Source organism: Glandiceps talaboti, chromosome 23 (genome assembly GCF_964340395.1).
Source record: "Glandiceps talaboti chromosome 23, keGlaTala1.1, whole genome shotgun sequence".
Classification (NCBI taxonomy): domain Eukaryota; kingdom Metazoa; phylum Hemichordata; class Enteropneusta; family Spengelidae; genus Glandiceps; species Glandiceps talaboti.
In genome coordinates, this window is record NC_135571.1 from 11,822,951 (window position 1) to 11,837,401 (window position 14,451).

General features: G+C 35.5%; 1 protein-coding gene and 1 long non-coding RNA gene across 2 annotated transcripts in view; both read left to right on the forward strand.

Moving 5' to 3' along the window:
• Nucleotides 1-5,611: 5,611 nt before the first annotated feature.
• LOC144452742 (uncharacterized) lies at nucleotides 5,612-7,355 on the forward strand. The gene is made up of 2 exons (XR_013482367.1): nucleotides 5,612-5,656; nucleotides 7,083-7,355. It is a non-coding gene; the product is annotated as an uncharacterized LOC144452742 (long non-coding RNA).
• A 1,213-nt stretch (nucleotides 7,356-8,568) lies between these two features.
• The window catches only part of LOC144452800 (protein inscuteable homolog), a 42,335-nt gene continuing 36,452 nt past the window's right edge, over nucleotides 8,569-14,451 (forward strand). Inside the window, exon 1 of the mRNA XM_078143955.1 lies at nucleotides 8,569-8,684. Coding sequence (XP_078000081.1) covers nucleotides 8,647-8,684 — 38 coding nt within the window. The 5' untranslated portion in view covers nucleotides 8,569-8,646. The remainder of the gene's footprint in view (nucleotides 8,685-14,451) is intronic.

Here is a 14,451-nt window from a genome sequence, read left to right on the forward strand (position 1 = left end):
TATTTCTCACTCAGACTTGGTCAGGGGAAGGGATATAGTGTCTTTATTCAGTAAATAAAGAGGAAAAGGGAAAGAAAAAGGAAAAGACTAGCAAGGGTCGGGGAAACAACAACAACAACAATAATGATAAAAACAACAACAACAACAACAACAACAACAACAACAACAACAACAACAACAACAACAAAAATCATATCATCAATGAAATGCTCACTGGACCCTGTGAGAAAACTTACACCAGACCTCATCAGTTAATTTCAAGATAAAAAAACTCCCTACAGTTTTTGAAATCGAGGTCAAAGATATATTAAAATTAATGCATAATACAATAGCTCGGTAATGTCTCTAAAAACAAAAGTTAAAAGTATTTTTTTTGTGTTTTTTACCATACCAGTGTCATGTGAGTTGGTTCAAGCTCCAATCAATGGATGGATGGTTGGTTCGTTTCAACATGAAAGTTTGTTACAATTTGGTTGCAATGAGAGTTACAGTCTCGTTGGCGAAGATACGCTATATTGCTATGATGGAGTATGGAATGTCACACAACCATACTGTGAGAAAGGTAGAAAAATAAAACGTGATTTCTCTGTTTTGCTTTCTCTCTTTGACTCTGTCCCCATGTCTTTGTCTGTTGCTTGTCTGTCTCTTTGACTCTTTATGTCTCTATCATCATCACAATCATCATTATCATCATCACCACCACCACAGCCATCATCATCACCATCATCATCATCATCATCATCATCATCATCATCATCATCATCATCATCATTATCATCATCATCACCACCACCACCACTACTACCACAACCACCACCACCATCATTATCATCATCATCACCATCACCATCATCATCATTATCACCACCACCACCACCACCACCACCACCACCACCATCATCATCATCATCATCATCATCATCATCATCATCATCATCATCGTCATCATCATTATTATCATCACCATCATCATCATCATCATCATCATCATCATCATCATCATCATCATCATCATCATCATCATCATCATCATCATCATCACGAAAACATAACTATATCACAAAATGTATGTGCATTCCTATTTTGCAGTATGTGACGTGGGATGGACTGAATACCAATCAATGTGTTACTATGTTAATACCGAAGTAATGTTTTGGCATGATGCTCGCAGTCATTGTCAAAGTCTTGGCGGTGATTTGGCGAAATCTAACACAGAGGATATTAACACTTTCCTGACTGATATGATAAGGGCAATGGACCTGAGTGTATGTGATCCAATATACAGATGTAATCTACATATAGGACTGAGTCATCAGGTAAGAAAACCCGTATTTCATTCGAATAATTCGCCCCTCTGAAAAGATGTCTTGAACTTTTGCTGAAATCAAGACGACAATAAGAGACGACACGAAACAACACAATACAACACAACACAACACAGCACAGCACAGCACAGCACAGCACAGCACAACACAACACAACACAACACAACACAACACAACACAACACAACACAACACAGCACAGCACAGCACAGCACAGCACAGCACAGCACAACACAACACAACACAACACAACACAACACAACACAACACAACACAACACAACACAACACAACACAACACAACACAACACAACACAACACAACACAACACAACAGGACTTAAGTAGAATTCGACTCCTTGATGAAATATACATATACTGTGAAACATAGACGTCCAAACAAAAACTCTATTATTAGGTTCTTTTTTTCTTCACAATGATAGCCTGGTACTGGATTTGAATGGGTGGATGGTACGGCCCTATCACCTGACTTTATTCCATGGGCACCTGCTGAGCCTTTTGATGGTAACGTACCCAAGTCAGTTGAACTGGAACTAAGAACACTGGACCAGCCGTCAATGGGATGGAATGACCGTAAATTTGATTCAAGCAACGTCAATAATAGAATATGGTCCATATGTGAGAAATCTCTCTAGCCTTGGCCAAGGGATTTTTTTAAATGATATGTTTTCGATATTAAACATGACTTAAGGGTTGGTAGTTAGGAATTTTACCTTACTTTTTAAAACTTTTTTGTGAATTTAATTTTTTGTGAGTTTTTTTGTTTGGTTTGGGGTATTTTGGAAAATTTCTTTGACCATAAGTCAAAATATTCGCTGGTCACAATACTTTGATGAAAGATTGTAAAAGAAGTAAATGAAGACATGTACAATTGTATCTTAAGTAGATAGATACTATAATATACAGACTGTACTGTATCAATTCAACTTAAAGCCTGAAAAGACTTGGTTAATCTCTGGAATAAATTTTAAAATTTTGAACAAAGATACTTTGGCAAGTAATTTTACACGGAAGTAGAAGTAAATTCTCACATTTTCACCTTTTTACCTTACGTATAAAACCCTCACATATACACACAAGAATGTTCTAATAGCGTGGTATAAGTCATAATTATATAAAGGTATAACATTTTGCTATATACTGTCGTTTGTCGTACGTCTAATATGTTTCTGTCGCGGTCCGATCGCGTTACTTGACCCGCCCACCAAATAGTTGCTACTGTAACAGGTGAATGAACAAATAAAAAGAACCATTCAAGATTTTGGTGAATACATCGATGTGAAGGTCGAACTCATTTGATTGACGTCAATTCTAGAACGTATAATACCTCAGACCACTAACTGAAGTAATACTAAGGTATATACACTAATATATTCACATCTCGCTAGGTATTTAACTTTTGAAGATAAAGTTTAATCCGATTAGCTGACATGTTTATTCAAGGTTATCCTAGATCCGATTTGGTGTTTGAGGGCATAGGGAGAAGAAATTGTATACAATAGTATACCTGGCAGTGCTATGTCAGTAACATAGAAAACATTGAATAATCCTCTGTATAAATTCAATTTTCAATTCAACCCATGGTTTGTCACCAAGGGCGATTTTTTAGTAAGCATAAACTGTCACGGCACTTGAACTATCTTTTCAAATGGACTTTACCTGATGATGGCTTAGTTGAGTGGTGGTGGTCGTGGTGGTGGTGGTGGTGGTGATGGTGGTGGTGGTGGTGGTGGTGCTGGTGCTGGTGGTGCTGGTGGTGCTGGTGGTGCTGGTGGTGCTGGTGCTGGTGGTGCTGGTGGTGATGGTGCTGGTGCTGGTGCTGGTGGTGCTGGTGTTGGTGGTAGTGGTGCTGGCGCTGGTGGTGCTGGTTTAAATCATAACGACACCTTTAAAATTCAATGTGTGACTGTGGTAACATCATCAGGCTCAAAAGGTATTAAAGACACACAACCGTTGCTATAGTAACTTAAAATTTTAGAACAGAGTGAATCTAAAGGCGTAAAGTCCACGGATAACATAGTCACGGTACACTCTTTCTCCTACTTCAGATATGAATGGGGTTTTTTTGGTCATTGCATTTTGAACAAATGTTTGATTGTTTTTGACATCATATAAAGTAAGTGTAGGTATCAAACTACATGTGGTGTATGATTGGTAACGTATTCTAGTCAAATCGATTTGTGTAACTGACAGTGTGAACTATGTTTGACGGCTGTTGAGGTTGTTAACATGATCGAGGGCTAGATAAAAACAAATGGTTTCTATTTTTTATCGCTGGTGGCGCTAGCCCGAATCTGATCCCGCTGCGCGCTGACCTACTTACGGTATATACAACAAGGAGATTTCCCTCATTGATTTCCATGCCTAGATGTTCCAGTAGTGAGCTGTAGGACGTACATTGATGGACAAAGATGTGGAAATGGGAATATCACTTCATCTGTTGTCAGTTCTGACCTGTGGTTCCACCCCAGCTCACTTGAAGCAGTGTCGTAGGCATGTCGTGACGCGTGGTCGTGCATTCGTTGGGCTCGATCATGCGATTGCCGAAGGCTACAGTCAATGCACATCAACATCCAAATGTAAACGTAGCTTGATGTTCGTAGCAGCAAACCATCCAGAGTTAGGTGAGTTGAGGATTGTTTTGGGACGGTTAATGTTAAATGTATGGTGTCCGAAACATGCATGCACATGATGCAGTCATTCACATGATTCACGAGTGTCTCGGAATCTGAAACTGGAAAGGGACTCTATTCAAAATCCAACGTGTATAGTTCCTAGTATCAGACATATGGCTTTTAGATGTGATACAAATCACACAACAAAGACAGGATAAAACACTGCAATCGCCATATATCCTCAGACAATCTTCGTAATTTTCTTTGTTTTTGTGTTTTATTGCCGTGAACAAACTAAACAAATATATGTAAGAGCGCCACCAACGACAATATCAACAATGAGTGCGCTCCAGTTGTTTAGTCTTTATTGCTAGGTGGCGCTCTTCTAATTCAGTTTTGCAGCTTGAATACAACACGGTGGTTAGATGGAAATTTTTAAACCCCACTATCAGCTTTTGCAATTCTAGTTACAAGCAAGGATATGAGAAAATGAATGGAATATACTGTGAGTGTCATAAACAAGCTAGTTGTAACTGGAACATTTTCATTTTTGATAAGAAAAACTGGAACATTTTTTGATACTCCTGTAAGTAATAAAGACTCCTTCCCTATATCATACACCTGGACTGAGCAGTATGGAATCACCCTATGGGTAGATGTGTTCATTTAGCTGTACACATGATATGGTACAATAAATTTAATCAAATTGATTTTTTTTTAAGTTTACACATTAAAATCTGTGCCACAATACATTCACTATTTCAACTAGTTGCAATAATTGTAGCGTTTGGTTTCACTTCTGTTTTTGTGTTTTTTTTCGTTCTGATGTTTAACTTGAACCAAAGTGTTTGGTGTAATTTTGAGGGCTTTTTCTTGTTTTTTGTGCATTTTTCGTTCCGATGTTTAACTTGAACCAAACACTGCAATTCTTGCTGGGCAAATTCAAATAGACGAGATCATGTTGAAAACGTGAGCGAGATGTCAGCATACTACCCATTTCAAAATGCTGCATGCGTTCCTACTTTTGCTGATTTTGACGGGATTGGGGTACTTCTGAACATTTCCTGGTCTTGGCGGCTCTGTTATTGATGTCGGAGTTAGGAAATGTCCAATTTTTTGGCAGGTAAGGTGTAATTTAGCAGAAAAATACCCCCAACTTTGCGATTCAAATCTGAATCACTTCCGTCTATTTGCGTTTACATTACAGGAATTGTAGCGTTTGCTTACAGTTAAACATTGCAATGAAAAAAGTACACCAAATGCTACAATTATTGCAGCCATATTTCAACCAGTGGTACTATACTACTTCTGGATAAAATCAACTTCCAATTAAATATACACATTTAAGGTTTTTTTACAATCTTCAATGAATATATTATTTATGTTCTGATTGCACTCATGGCCTCATACACAAACTAACCCCAACAAGCTATTTGCATTAGTTGGTCACACTGCCTCCAGGCTTTCACACATAGACATAAGGTTTGGTCAAAGTTCAGATGATAAAATCTTTACTGAGTTAGGGGGACTGCTACCTGCAGGTACATCATTCATCTACCTATTGTATGATGACATCATATACTTTTGTTGTTTGTTGTTTGTTGTTTCATTTCTCAACAATAGAATGTCTATAAAGTATAAGTAGTGATAACCACTAACAAGGCCACCTTAAATCCCGCAAGGCAGCAAGTCGCTGAGGTATGTAATTGTACGATCACTGTCGGCGTTTTCTTGGTATAATTGTTCTCAGTTACTTTGGAATTTGATTAGAGTTTTGCTGTGAAGGTTTTCGTGTGATTAATTCAGGAAATCTCAATTTGAAATGTTTGTGTCTTAGACTACCTAGGAATTCATACTATATTTACAGTTAGATTTTAGCACTGATTATTTTATAAATACCCTTTAGAAGAATTAACACCTCTGTTCTTGAATTTTCATCAAAGAAACTCAGAGTATGTGAACTTTTGAGATGTTTTTTGAGATCACGAAAAAACAGTTAACACGATTATTTTATGAATATCCTTAGAGAATACCTCTGGTTTTAATCTTCATTATAAAAACTCAGAGTATGTGAAATTTTGAGAATTTTTTTTGAGATCAAGAAAAATAATTGATATGATTTTATAAATGATCTTTAAAAGAATTATTGAATATATCTGTTACAGAATTTTCATCGTAAAAAGTCAAAATTACGTGAAAGTTTTGAGAATTTGTTTCGTGAACACAAAATATTGATTTGATACTCTGTAAAATCGATCTCCGTCTTTGAATTTTTACAAGTTTTAGATTTTTTTTCAAGAACATGACATTGTTTTCTCTCTCTATAAGTCATGTTTTGAAATAAATCTTTCAATATTTATTCCAGCAATATATGTATAGATTTGATCTTTTTATTTTAAGCATTTGTACCAAAGAGTTTAGCAGAAAATTTTGTTTTCAAAAAGATTTGATGGGTTTTTTTTTTGCTTTAGGGATAATTCATATTATGTTGCACACAATGTATAGGTTGAAGTGTTCATGTCAGAAAAGATTCAATAAATTCTTTCCTTTAGGGGAAAATTCTTTTATGTCTTAACGTACACAATGTATGGATTAAAGCACATTTTAGTCATTTTGTGGTTCATTCGTTCTTTTGATGTCCGATTTTCACACATTACAAGATTATTCTTAACCTGTCGTTCTGAAATACCTGCCATGTAAACCCATGTAATCCTATTAGTGGTATTAACCTTTGTATCACCAATGTCAAACTTTTAACAATTATATAAAGTGTACAAATTTCTCATTTTTTAACCCTTTTTTGTGAAAATTTTGGCACATTCATGATGAACAGGTACTAATAATCAGAATGTGTCCAAAATTAATGCATAAAAAGGTAAAAAGTATCAAAAATACGACAATTTCTGTTGAAACATTTTGGCAGAAAATCCCATTCATGATGGAGTAGGAAGTCACCTATTGTTATCAGTGAATGACAAGGTGTTTAACAAGGGGTGTGGTTTCATTGTTAGTGTCTAATATGTTGAGTTGAAACCATTCACCTGAAGCCATAAAATTCACAAAGACTAATTGTTTCCTGGGATTTACATTTGATGTTCTTCTGATTTTGACGTCTTTATTTCAGATGACCAATGTACCAGCAAGTGTCGGTCACGTTTCAAGGTCGATGGGGCAACCCAGTATTGATTCACTTCAAGAACTGGTGCCACCACAACCACTGGCGTTAATTCGTCTACATAAAACTGCTACAGTTGTACGACTCCAAAAAACTGCTACAATTGTGCGTCTGCAGAAAAGTTCTACAGCTGAAGAACATGTTGCACCAACTAAGCAGCAACAACAACCTGTTGAAGTAAATGTAGCCACCATTGTAGCAGAAGATATGAATACAGAGTAAGTACATATATAAATACTTATTTTAACTGCATCCTGTCATGTTTGATTATGGTTATGTAATGTTATATTGTGTTGTGTTGTGTTGTGTTGTCGTGTGTTGTGGTATGTTGACTTGTGTTGTGTTATCTTATGGTGTGTTGTTTTATATTATGTTGTGCCATGTTATGTTACGTTATGCTATGTTATGCTATTTATGTTGTGTTGTCTTATGTTATGTTATGTTATGTTATGTTGTGTTGTGTTGTGTTGTGTTATGTTATGTTATGTTATGTTGTGTTATATTATGTTATGTTATGTTATGTTATGTTATGTTATGTTATGTTATGTTATGTTATGTTATGTTATGTTATGTCATTATGTAATGTTGTTATCTTATCCTGTGTTATGTTATACATGGGTCCCACTTGAGTCCCTGAATTAAAATTCAACCAGTAGAAAAAGTGAGGCAAATTTCTTCAAAAAAAAACATAAAACAACATTACTAGATTTGTAATTCGGTATTAGCATAGACCCTACACATGTGACAAGGTATTAATAGGAAACTTGCGAACCCACCATGTTGAATGTTGCATCATGGGAAAAAGTGATAATAAATACTAATGAATCGGTATTGCAAACAATACTGTTACATTGTTTGCAATCAGGAATGATCAATTCATAGTTACCCTGACAATTGTGGGAGGGTTTTTTATTGGTAGCTCTAGATTAGGTATAACGATAACCGCAGATAATCCCATAGTCCTTTGCGTCTGAGCATGCTCAGTCCGGATTAATAATTTCTTGACTGTAAAAGTGTAAACTAACTTGTAATTTCATTTAAAGTTGTTAATTTTTCACTTGGTTTCTGTAAAAAAAAATTGTCAGTAAAAATCAGGAACTACTAGACTTAAAAACACTGACATCAGGTGAAGTAGAAAATGGTGTAGTTGTAAGGGTTATTTGGCAATTTGGTTAAATTCTTGACAAAATTGTAAAATAATTTGATGTATAAAAAGTTGTCAGTATCAGAAACTACTGTGGTTGCTACTGGATTTAATAACAATGGCAGCAAGGAGATAAAACCAGTGTGGTCATGTAAGGTGTTACTTGACAATAGAACTATGTAATCTCTGACCTCCTTTGTATATATGGTATGCCAATGTTTACACACACACACATTACAGAACTGTGCGTCTTTCCACCAAATGGATAGTGTACTAGTCTCACCCTCAAAGTCATGGTCATAAAACGTTCTCAAACACCTGTAAACTTCTGTGTCATGTCAATGTCATTGGTCAAATGGTGAGGCCATTATGTGGAAACGTCGTAGAGAAAAGATTCTGAAGTATGGGTAGGTGTGATGTCATATTTTATAGTGATTGAAAAGACCTCAAGCAGTGTTATTTATATCAGTTACGTTTCATCTAGTACTGTGACTGCTTGCAGACGAAGTAAGACAGGTCTCTTGTGTCGATATCGAGTCCCGGATAAAACTGTCTGTCTGGAAGTAGTCTCCGGATAACACTGTCTGGAAGTAGTCTCCGGATAACACTGTCTGGAAGTCGAACTTCGATCCTCACTTTGAGCTTGTGTATATATTACATTCATAAAAACTGAGAGATTTTCTGAAAGTCTTGAAACTTAATAATAATCCATGAAATATAAATATGAATTTATTTGTTTTTGTCGTAGCTTATATTCGACTGCGAGATACGTTGACCGATGTGTGAGGGCACCCAACCCTGTCATGGCGCGGTGTACCTTACGGTCTATTAAGCTTGTATGTGTTGGCATCCAAATTAGTTGCAGTTATGACTGTCTTGTATTTATGGGCCTTTGATTATTTGAGTCTGAGCGTAGCGTCTATGAAGAAATGTATTTTCTCACAAATAGGAAAATTATATAATTTTATTTGTGAGCTTAGAACATTGTCTGCACATTAATATTTAACTTGACTTAGAATTTAGAAATTTGTTAATCCATTCAAATTTGAAATTGTTACATAAAGCATCATCTAGGCATTAAGATGCAACTTTTATGAAAATATATATAACGTAAATATGGACTATTTTGATAATCCATTGTTAATGCAGTTTGATGGATAAAGTTCAACTTGATAGATTTGCAATTATACATTTCTGTCCCTGGAAGGCAGTTGACACTTGCCAAGTATGCAAGGTTTATTTGCTTTGTATCAAGTTACTGCCAAAAATTAAAATAGTTTGAAAACCTAATTTTTGAATGTTTTTCTATTTCGAAAATAATAAATGTAATTTCAAGATTAATTTCAAATATTTAAGTCAAAAGTTGATCGCTGTGATATTGTGAAATGTGTCAGAGTTTTAATAAAAAAATTAGATATTTTATTTTTTTGGTGTACTCCGATACATAAATTTGAAAGATTCGATGATTTAAACAGTAATTAAAATGACTTTGCTGTACAAGTAGAGTGAAAAGTATTAGTCTGGCGGTAGCTATCCTTCATTGAATCATCAGCGTCGTAAACCACACGCCTTTTTACGCCACCGTCCGAAACTTACCCGCCAAGATGTTGCTTCTGCAGAAATATGTGTTGTATCTTGCGAGAATGTAAATCTTAAGATTAGGGGTTAGAGATGCCATGTTGGTATCCAGACCAAATAGTACAAAAAACTGCAAATTTCACTTTAAAAAAACAGAGAAAAAATTTTACAGATGATTATAATAATAATACATAATAACATGTATATAAATTCTTTGCAACATTAGCATGCAGTATTTTTACACCTTTGAGCATATGAAATTTCTGACAAGATTTTCTGAATTTATGAACTTAAGTTATTTCATGGGTCACTGTAGACATATTTACTGATTCAGTTTAAAGGTCCTGTATGTACACATGTGGTGATAAGAAAGCTTGGAGTCACCTGTATACTTGGCAACAAGTCAAAAAAGTGTTCAAATACGTAATATCCTTAGCAACAGTACCTATAAACAATACGGTTGCTATGCAGCTATCAGATCATATCATGGAAACTAATCCGTTTGACATCATATTAAGACTAACTTTATCAGGAATATTTCATTTCCAGTCGGTTTTCAACCCACATTTGGTCTGGGAGCGGACCTTGTAGACTGAAACTATGTCAGTAAACTTCTAAAAACGACAAAAAAGAAAGAATGTAATGAGTTGTGTTTTTTATGTGGACTCAGGTTGAGTCTGTTCTGAATATCATAAAAATCATGACAGCTAACAAGTTGTTACATGCCCAGGGGGGTCAAAGGTCACTCCTTGTTGTAGTAGAGTTTGTGAGTGAATAATGTATGGATACAGTTATGGTGTAAAATGAGTGTCGGCGTTGTGTCTCTAATTTCTTCTTTTTACGTCTTGACTTCAATTGTTTGATAACAATACTCACTCCATAAGATGGTCTGAGTTTTCAACAATAGAGATTTGTTAAGGATGATATGTTGGCATTGCACACAAAGATTGGATAATTGGTTCTGCTTGACCTGTCGCGACCTTCACATAACGGTTCTTCTAAGCAGTGATGACTATTGTCAACAGAACGGTGTACGTCAGCCAAGCTCCAAGCTCCCACCACAGTTTATACATTGCCTCACTCTAACTCTGTTATATTCTATTGTTCTAGACGAGTGTTACAGTGAGTGAGTTTACTCATAAAAAGAGAATTGATATATGTTCGTACAAAAAAATCGACCAACGTAGATTTTATAGTTGACTTCAAGAGAGTGATTTTATAATCCTAGAGACTTGTCATGATTTTACTATTTCATGCTGTCTTCTAGTTCTGTATATTCACTATTGTTGTATACAGTGAGTTAGTTTACAGTAAGTTAGTTTACAGTGAGTTAGTTTACAGTGAGTTAGTTTACAGTTACTGAGTTTACAGTGAGTGAGTTTACAGTGAGTTAGTTTACAGTGAGTTAGTTTATAGTGAGTTTACAGTGAGTTAGTTTACAGTGAGTGACTTTACAGTGAGTGACTTTACAGTGAGTTAGTTTACAGTGAGTTAGTTTACACATCAGAAGCAATCACTGTAAATGTTTGTTGGAGAATGAAAAAAATCAACCACCATAGATTTAATTACTGAGTTCCAGATCTCAACGTGATGTAGACTATAAGATACATCATGACGTTCAGCCCTCACCGGCCTCCTCTAACACTGGGAGGGGTTGGCCGATGTATGAGGGCACCCCATCACAGCGTACCTTACAGACTAAACGTGATGTTACTTGTCTGGAATGTTTATGGATAGATTGGGGACTAAATAACATATAATATTAGTATATTACCGAGTACTCAACTACACCCAATACCAATAGGCCGTGTTTACAAGATGTCAGTTTCCAATAAAAACACAATCATTTTTTGTATGTGCACCTATACTGTTTTTACAGAGAAGACAAAAATGAAAATTTAGAATTTGAACCTTTCAATTTTCAGTCGTTGACACAACTTTGAATCTAAATATTTGAACGCACTCCTTTTTAAAATAAAATTGTTGTTTTTATGTGCATTTTTTGGCACCTCTTTGTAAGTAGTAGATGCAACTCAACGAAATGACAGGTATTGAATTTTAATTTGAAAATGGCAGTTTGAAACGTAGTAAATTTTGGCACCGTCCCATTTTGCGGCTGCGTGGGGTATGTTCCAGTGGTTGGTTTTATGGTTTGACATACGTACGGTATTTTCAAACACAATAGGATGAAAACAATAGTTATTTGTGAATCTTCAAACAAGATTGAAAACTGAAAATTGACTTTTTAAGGTAGTTTGTGTTCCAGAGAGTACATTTTATAGTTAACATGTGCATGTCATACAAACACAATAGAGATATAACAACAGACATCCGTGATACATCAAATTGATAAACTTATTGTCGTTTGCGTTCCAGAGAGTGAGTTTGTTGCAAACATGTGTGCTGTCCTTAAACACAATAGCAGTAAACAATAGACATCCTTGCTACATCAAGCAGTATAATTGGTGAATTAATGTTTCGCATTCGCGTTCCGGAGAATGATTTTGTAGAAATCATACGTCTTCAAAACTAATAAGTGAAGAACTAAAGGTTACCTGAGGATACAATAGTCTAAATTCAAATAATTTGACCTGGTGACTACGTTGTGGTGTTCCGGAGAGTAACTCCATAGACAAAATGTGTCCTTGAAAGGATAAGCAAGGACAAATAAATGAAATAAAACTGTTTGTACTATTTACATCAACCTAAGTGGTCTTAGTCAGAGATTGATGTTGGTGACGTCAGATTCTGTCATTTTCTTTTAAAGCGGTAACATCTAGCTCCGTGTATATACCGTCCATTTGTTTTTCGTTTTTCGATTGCAAACAAGAAAAACGGAAAACCATCTAGGCTAGACTGGCAGATTCATCGGTTACTGTTCAACCTGAGAGTATTTTTTTTTATCAGACGATCAACAAATTGAATTCACTGAAAATTGTTGGTTCACTTAGAAAAAGGATTCAAATTTAGATGTGAAAAACGGTTGTCTGGCAGAGTTTTAGAAAATATTGGTCCAGAACAGAAAAATGATCCTGTGTAATCACTATGGTTCTACTAATAAGATAACGCTAATGCGAGAACCTGGGACTGAAACCCTGGCCTTTAAAATATGGAGGAAAAAAAATTGCTTCTGGTCAGCATGCGCATCACTTAAATACCCTTGCGTTTGTCTTTTTTGTTTGTTTGTCCAGCCCATGCAGTCTGCAGATCTGGGGGGAAACACAAAAATAACACTCCCTACTTCAGTGAAGACAACTGCAGAGCCAATCATGAACAAGCACACACGCTTGCTCTAAATAACTAAATAAAAAGAACAGTTACTGCCATAAATACATGTAGTAGATTGATTTGTTGAGAATATCAAAAAATTTGAAATTTTTTTAATTTCACGTCGTCGCACCACTTTAGACAAAATGTCCTGACCAGAAACAATTCTTTTTTTTTGGCATTATGTACAATCTGTCAATGTTATTTTATTCTTGCTTCAAGGCATAAATGAATACAAAAGTAGATTTATGCAACACATAGATAAAAAAAAAACTGGTGTATAAAGTTAGATTATGTAACTTTAACACCGTGAGACAACATACTGTAACTTTAACACCGTGAGACCCTATACAGTGTATCTTGAGAGTAAACGGACTCCATTGATATCTCGCTCACTACAGCAAGCTGAGATTACATGCTTGCAACTAAGTGACAAATGAGGGCGCTCTTTGCCCGACCGGTCATTAGGAACAAATTTCCTCCATGAGCAGTCTGTTTTTGCAAGGTTGGGGAACCCTGGTACCATGGTAATAGAAAGGAGGAGTTTGGTAAAACTGCCAATACATTGTATCATAATTTTGGTGGGGAACCCTAGTAAAATGACACTTTAGGTAGATTGATCTGCTTATCACTGGTAACAAACACGCTGATGAATTTACTAAAATTAGAACGTCCCCGCTCAAGTTCATTGAAATTGGTTTCCATATGCCACACAAACATAAGATGTTTAAGTTGTTTTCTGAACATTTGTTGTATATTTGTCCTAGCACTTGTGTGTCAAAGTTTAGATCAGTGCCGTCATGTGTCAAATAAACCAAACAATATACAAGGCAAACAGGTTTTTACAAAAAGACAAGATGTGTTCTACTGATGACAGAGACACACATACACATACATGTACTACTAGAGGCTTCCTTTCAAATTTCCTCACCACAGCCAATCTATGCAGGTATTCTAGACCACAAATTGAATTATCGACAGATTTACATAATCTTGAAAATTAACTCAAACAAAGTGAAAATAAATTTTCCATATATTGAAGGAAAAGTTCAGGAAAAGTACTGAAACCTGGAAATTTCGTGAAAAATTTATTTAGCTTATTTCTCTGGAAACCAAAAACACAAAAATAATTTGTGACTAAAATGCCTTCTTGTATGTTATGCAGCAGGCTGGTAATTAGTGAAAATTAGTTTTTGCGAAAAGAATGTGAAATCATAAAATTTTCTAGTAGCAAAAATATCTATATGTCATCTTGACACTGGATGACCTTATGACCTTAGATGACCTTATGACCTCAAATGACATCATAGTGTTGGAGAACTGTGACTG